Genomic DNA, 7,184 nt, shown 5'->3' with positions numbered 1-7,184 from the left:
ATAAATGTTAAAACTAAGTTTTTATTAATAAAGTTTTATTTTTAATTATTGGTGCATTTTTCAATCTACGCTATTACACAATTGTAACTTCTTTACTAGCACATAATTTTTTAAATATTTAATTTTAGCGTTTTTAACTAACTGTTGTACAAATCGGTTCAGAACGTTCATATGTTTTAAAATATATCTTCTCATTACGTCAGTTTTGAGTTTAAAATATCATGCGTGACATAAATAAATAAAAAATATAAAATTAAAATTTATAAAAAAAAAAAATATGAACCTAATTTCAGAATTTCTACGTTATTTGATTATGACATTTCCAAATTATTTCAAGTACGTAAAATGAACAAATTTTTGTTCAAACCATTGCCTTGACATAATAAATAATTTTTATTATTAATTCCAATAATAATATTAATATTTATATTACAATGACATTAAAAATATTTGACTATGCTTTAGATTTTTTATACAAGATTCCATAGAACAAGATAAACAAAAGAAACATGAAGATTCTAAGACCAAAGAAGAAAGAAAGCGGGAAGAAATCAGACGTTTCGAAGAAGCTTTAAGAAAACGACAGGAGAGGGAAGAAGAAGAAGAACAAAGACGGCAACGTGAAAAATATTGGAAAGAAATGAAAGAATACCAAGAAAAAAAGGAAAGAGAGAAAGCGCAGAAGGCTCAGAAAGACGCTGCTGAGCAAAAGAAAAAGCGTTATTGGTGGCAGGACGATAAGAGCGAAGCTTTCTCAAAATCTAGTAGATCATCGATTTCTAAAAGTGATGATAGTTCATTCACAAGCGATTCTAGTTCTGAAAGTAGTGATAGTAGTTCTGAATGGAGTTCTGACAGCTCATCTTCGAGCAGTTCATCAGATTCTGATTAATCTACGCATTATATCTTTAAAAAATTTAATATTTAGCTTTCATAATAATACCACCACGTACTACTTTTATAAAAATGTGAAAAACCTGTGCTTATGTTACCGTTTATTGCTAAATAAACTTACCATGAACGTATTTTTCATAGCATAATATCAATAATGATTATTAGGGACGCAGTAAATCTTTAAGTGGTATAGTTCATTATTTGTATCATATCTTATTAATTTGCAAAAATACGTTTATTGAGATTAAAGTTAATAATCGTTTTAGGTGAAGAATTGATTCAGGGGCGGGTATAAATTACGTGAGATTTTTAGGGGCGAGGGGGGTCTTAACAAAAAGATCACGAAATATCACGTAGGGGAGGGAGGGATATAGTAAGATATCAGGTGTATTTATTTTTTAACTAAAGTTTTTAAAAAAATTCAAACATATTCAATTTTTTTTTTTAGTTTTTTAACGTAACTAAAAATACACGTGATGTTTGGTGGGGGGAGGGGGTTATTTTTGAATATAACTATGTATCACCAAGGGGGAGGGGGGCCAAAAATCCTTAGAAACTTGCTCAAGTTATTCAATTCAAGTTGCTCAAGCCACCTTAACATACTTTTTGAAGAAATAACTTGCATTTATGTAAGAATTTCTGCATCAAAATCTACTTATATATATTTATACTTTAATGCGATAATGTTATTGAAAATGAATGTAATATTTATGTACATATCAAGACACTTGCTACTTTTCATTAGAAAATCCAATTTACATTCTATGGTTTTGCAAAGTTTCAAGTCATTCTCAGTTGTTTGATACTAAATTTGAAAAAGTTCGTGTATATGTTAGCCAAAATTTAGCTATTCCTCGAGTTTTCTCAAAAATGACTCCACTAATTTTAAAAATGTAGAAGCCATATGATATACATCGATAAGGAAACGGGTAGATTGATTTTGTGAGCTATTTTTTAAAATTATCAGAGAGGTGCAAATATTTTATGTTTTTACAAAAAATCCTGAACCAATTTTAAAAATTAAAATCTGGTCGAGAGATAACAGTCAGAAATTTTGCTGATTAGTTTTTTGTTGAGATCTACCAGGCCGTTTCTTCGTAATTATATTAAGAAAACAATTTAATAAGTTTAATGAAAATATATATGAAGATTGAAGGGTTCTAACGAACATCATTAAATATTGTAGACTTACGAAAAGTGTTTGATTGTAAGAAATTATTATAGTTTGAAATAATGGAAATAATTTTAAATGTTGCTAAATTCCAATTTTTATTGAAAGTCAATTATTCACACATATCGAAATTTTTATGCATCTTTCTATAAGTCCAACAGCACTTGCATCTAATTTTATTTGTTTCTTTGACCATTTCAAATTCGTAAATGGCGCACTTTTATGCAAAATAGTTATTAAATGGCGCATTGCCCAATTATTGGTGCAACTTCACAGTTATTGCTCTGAACGATTCGTAGTTATAGCCATTATAGCATCTTTTTTACTAGTAAAACGTCAAAATGCGGATCATAACCTCAACAAACATTTGAATTATTTTGAATGGTGAAAAATCAAACATTTGATAACGAGTGACGCAATAACTTTTGCCTAAGTTGTGAAAAAATGAATAGATTTCATGTGTTTAAAATTATAGTGCCAACAATATTGATGACAATTCACGGAAAATTTATATTATTCAGCATCTTTGAGGGACAAGGATGATGATTTTTCCAAACAGCAAATGTAATGGGTAAATACATATTTTATATATGTAAATTACAAGATGTATTACAAACACAGACCTTATAATAGATATATGTATTATAAGATCTATGATTACAAATCAACAGATGAGATGTTCATCATGGCTATTTTGTGGTAAACTTTATAAAATGTTACATATAAATGCAATATAATTAAAATATAATTGATAAATAGTAAATACTATTTACTTTTTTACTTATTTATTTTCATAATTTAGGACTTGCTGCTTCGGTTTGTAATTATTTTTATAATTTTTGTATAATTTTTGAATCCAAACATTAACATTTGTTACAATTGGTTTTACATACTAGTTAGATTCACTTTATAAAAATGACATTTTCTTGAATTGTTTTTTTACAATGCCTGACAATTTGAAGTGAACATTGAATAATATATTCCTAGATAATATTAGAATACCCTGTGTTCATAATATATTATTATTCAGTGTTCACTTCAATAATATATTATTCAATGTTCACTTCAATTATATTAAATTGTTTTAAAAATGACATTTTAATGAAGTGAATGTAACTAGTGTGTAAAATCAATTGTAACAAATGTTATTGTTTGGATTCAAAAATTATATAAAAATTATAAAAATAATTAGTCTGAAGCAACAAGTCCTAAATTATGAGAATAAATAAGTAAAAAAGTAAATATTATTTACTATTTAACAATTATATTTAAATATTAATTTATGTATTTAACCTTCATTAAAAGATTATTGTTAGTTTAAGTTTTGCTTTTTGAAATTCAAAGTAGTGATTTATTTAAAATATTCTGGAGCATCATTAGCTACAAATTTTAGCCTTGAAGATCTGATTTTAGAGATGTGATTTGTATGTAAAATTTTAAAATTTCATTGTTTTTTGAAACATGTTCTTCACATCTTTCATATATATGTCTTATAAATGACCCATGAAATGCTCGACATTGTTTTATACATTCTTTTTTTTTGTTATAATTTATTTTTATGTTAATTATTTGAGACCTTTTATTTCAATTGTGGAAAATGCCGATATCAAAAGATTTAAGGTGATATGAATTTTATTTGAATTTGTTAGTAGTTTGAAATTAAAATTGAAATATAATATCATTCATTAAATAATTGTTTAGAAAGAATTAATTTAAGAATTATTTTTTATAAGCCGAAAAAGCGATTTGTTTAAATTTTTCTGGTTTAAAATTAATTTATACCTTATTTGTATGATAAAATTTTGGTGATGTGGTTTGTATGCAAATTTTTGTTGTTTTCTGGTATAAGTTCTCCACAACCATGTATTTCAATAACCTATGACACTCACACTTTTTCGTTATATTTTTATTTAGACCTTTTTTAATTGTGCAAAGTGATCTCATCAAAAAAACTATTAAATTTTTAAATAATCTGTTTGAACTTAAAGCGAAGAGAATTCAAGATATCTTTTTGCAACCCCTGCATTATTTCTTAATTGTTTTATATAAGATAAAATTATCTATCTAGCATACAATATTGTAATAAATTAATTGTTGTATGTGTTTCTTTATAAAACAATTAACAAATATAAAAAAATGAAGCATTTGCTTTGGAAACTTGCGTATTTTTCCTAATTAAAAGTCTATGGTTATTCACTTTCTGTAGGGTTTGATTGTAAACTTTCCAAAACCGAAGTTGAAAATTTTTGCATTCTTCATGTTTTGAAGGTTTCTGAACATTTTGGCATAGCTTAGAAAAAATTAATGTGTGTGTGTGTATATATACATACGTATGTATGTATGAATACGTTTTTGGGCGCACGAATCAACCTGTTGGAATGATTCAAAAGAACATTCGATTCCTATATTGATAGGGAGATGTGCTGATTAGTTTTTCGCAAAGGCAGGTACAGCCGTTTCGGAGATATGGAGCTAAATGCCTGTTTTTGGGAGAACTCTAAGCATTCGGTTTGAATGATTTAGAAAACGTTCTGCCTGTGATGACAAAACTGTTAAAACAAAATCTAATAAATTAAAAACATTATCAGCACATTCATTTATAAAAATTAACTATGCAATATATTTCCATATTATTACAATAAATATACATATGTTATTTATACACAAACTACTCATTGAGCAGATCTTTTAAGGTTTTTGTTACATTTTTCCCAAAGCATTAAATCATGGCTAGAAGTGTTAATTTATTTTAAATAATTTTCTATGCTTGCAGTAATTTTGAAATCATTTGTATTCCTTTCTGTTTGTCTAATTTGCAACCAGGATATAATTCTTCGCAAGTTTTTTCTTTAAGCTGCTTACGTCCTGCGATTATTGCCTCTTTGATGGCTGTTCCTTCCAGGGCGTATTCAACTATGCTATTTCTTAAGAAAAAAAATAATTATAATTAATATTTTTTGAACTATGTTGTTGATATTACGAATTTTTTATTTGTTTTTTAACTTCCCGTAGAGCAAGTTACAGCAATCGCAATTAAGATTATTAGATTAGTTAGATATTTTATTAAGTTTTGCGCATGTTATTAGGTAAATGAAGTTTACATATAGGTTTTTATGACAATGATGTTTGAAGTATATTAACAAATTTAATATGAATATTACCCTGATAAAGCATGAACCAGTTGGTCAAATTGGTCAGCAGCTCCTTCAGATATTTTTCCTTCAGAAGTTTTCACGTACGAACAAACCGCCCTTTGCATACACGATGAAGAATCTATATTGAATTTGCTTAAAGTATCATCTAATCTTGCCAACATCTGAGTCACTCCAGTACCATCTTCACCTTCTACACCTTTAGAATAAAACAATAACCATAAATCATTATTGATAAGTTTAATAACACACTGGAAATAAATTAACCGACTGGTTGACAGAAGCTTGGTCTGAATGAATAATGTAATCTAGTTTATGAAGAATTTTTTTTTATTATAATATATTAATAAATTTTGAGTTACTTAGGCAAATAGATCGTCCGCTATCAATGAATATTAAATAAGTTTCAAATTTGCTTTCTTGGTTAAAATACTATTTTTGTTGATTATTAAATTTTAACTTACTTCTAGCGTATCCATAACCGCCGCTAACGATATTGACGATTTTAGGCAAGATGAAAATTGCTCCAATACTGACCAAAGTTCCAACTAATAGTCCTCCTAAATCCAATTTTAGGGGTGTATATATACCTGCTGCGGAACCAGGATAGCCCTAGAAAACAGTATTTAGAATTATTTCTAGTATGTCAAGTTTTGTCTTTAAAAAGCAACATTAGAAACTTTATTTTTTCTTGAAATAGTAAATGTCACCTTTCGACTTTTGCATTTTTCTTATAGTTTAATACATTTTTCTTTTATTATTATTAGTGAAGTACCTGAACTCCAGTGGTTCCAAAACCTGTGAATCCGAGTCTTTGTTCTCTATCTTTATCATCTTTGGGTGGGTCCGACCGTGAAATTTCTGTAGTTGGGGTCGGTGTGACCTGCATATCCGAGGGGGCAGTTCTCCTTACAGCCGGATTACTGGATGACCCTTGCCATCTATCCCGATACTCCCTAAACAAAAATAGTAATAATAATATATTTATTCCAAATTGGATAAAACTCACAATTCAAGAGGACTTTCATAAATAATCTTCTTTTGTTAGAAACCATAATAATAGTTTTTATTGTCCTCTTTAATAGCTTACATGGGTGTGGGTAAGAAGGACCTACTAAACTTTACCTCAACATTTTACAAGAAATCAATTAACATATCATAATAGTTATTCTTATTATGCTGTTGAATATTTTTATAATAACTAAATACCAGATCAAGGTTATAAAGGGTCCACCATCTAACTTTTGTAGCCATTTTGAATCTTTAGCATCCATTTTGATTTTTTGGCATCCATTTTGATTTTTTAGCAACCATTTAAAAGTTAGGCTGCCATTTGCATTTTTCTTACAAACCAAAACTATTATTTCAAATTAAAAAAAATCAGTAGTTTTTTTTATATAATTTTCAAAAAAAAAAGTTATTTGGCGGACCCTATATATAAAAATTTATTTTTTGCATTGGTTGAATATTGTAGCAATTATTCCATAAAATCATATTAAAATTAAAAATAAGATATTGAATGTGTTTGCCAACTGGCTGTTCTTGAAAAATGCAAAAAACATAATGCTACAATGATGGCAGTTTTACAGAACATAGACTGATAGTTGTTTGTTTGATATGTGATATTTGTTGTGATATAATTAGTTTGGTTTTTACAATTTAATTTCTCAAAGCCAAATTGGACCATTGTGCACCGTCCTACTCTATGTATGTATTGAAAAAGTTATTTCATTAAAACTTGGTTCTGCAAATGAAAAACTTTTAAATCACATTTTTATAATGTTATATAGCCAAAAATTTATATTATAAACAAAGACCATTCTCAGAACTAGTATTAAGTTATTGGTAGTAAAATGTCACGAAAAAATAGAAAATAATAAATTATAATTTATTACAATTTATTTAATTATAATTTATTTATTATATTAATTATTCTAATGCGATTTTCATAACATTATCATTTATAA

At 27.2% G+C, this 7,184-nt stretch overlaps 1 protein-coding gene across 1 annotated transcript; it reads left to right on the top strand.

The window, feature by feature from the left end:
- The first annotated feature begins 313 nt into the window (after nt 1–313).
- Nucleotides 314–892, top strand: LOC113385658 (protein PXR1-like). The gene is made up of 2 exons (XM_026623505.1): nt 314–336; nt 466–892. The coding sequence occupies exons 1-2, from the start codon at nt 314–316 to the stop codon at nt 890–892; spliced, it is 450 nt and encodes a 149-aa protein (XP_026479290.1).
- The last annotated feature ends 6,292 nt before the right edge of the window (nt 893–7,184 follow it).

Source organism: Ctenocephalides felis, unplaced genomic scaffold (genome assembly GCF_003426905.1).
Source record: "Ctenocephalides felis isolate EL2017-DRISC unplaced genomic scaffold, ASM342690v1 CF-g0.4_SCAFFOLD_03571, whole genome shotgun sequence".
Lineage (NCBI taxonomy): Eukaryota > Metazoa > Arthropoda > Insecta > Siphonaptera > Pulicidae > Ctenocephalides > Ctenocephalides felis.
Note: the sequence above shows the minus strand (reverse complement) of the source record. Positions and strands in the feature narration are given on the sequence as shown.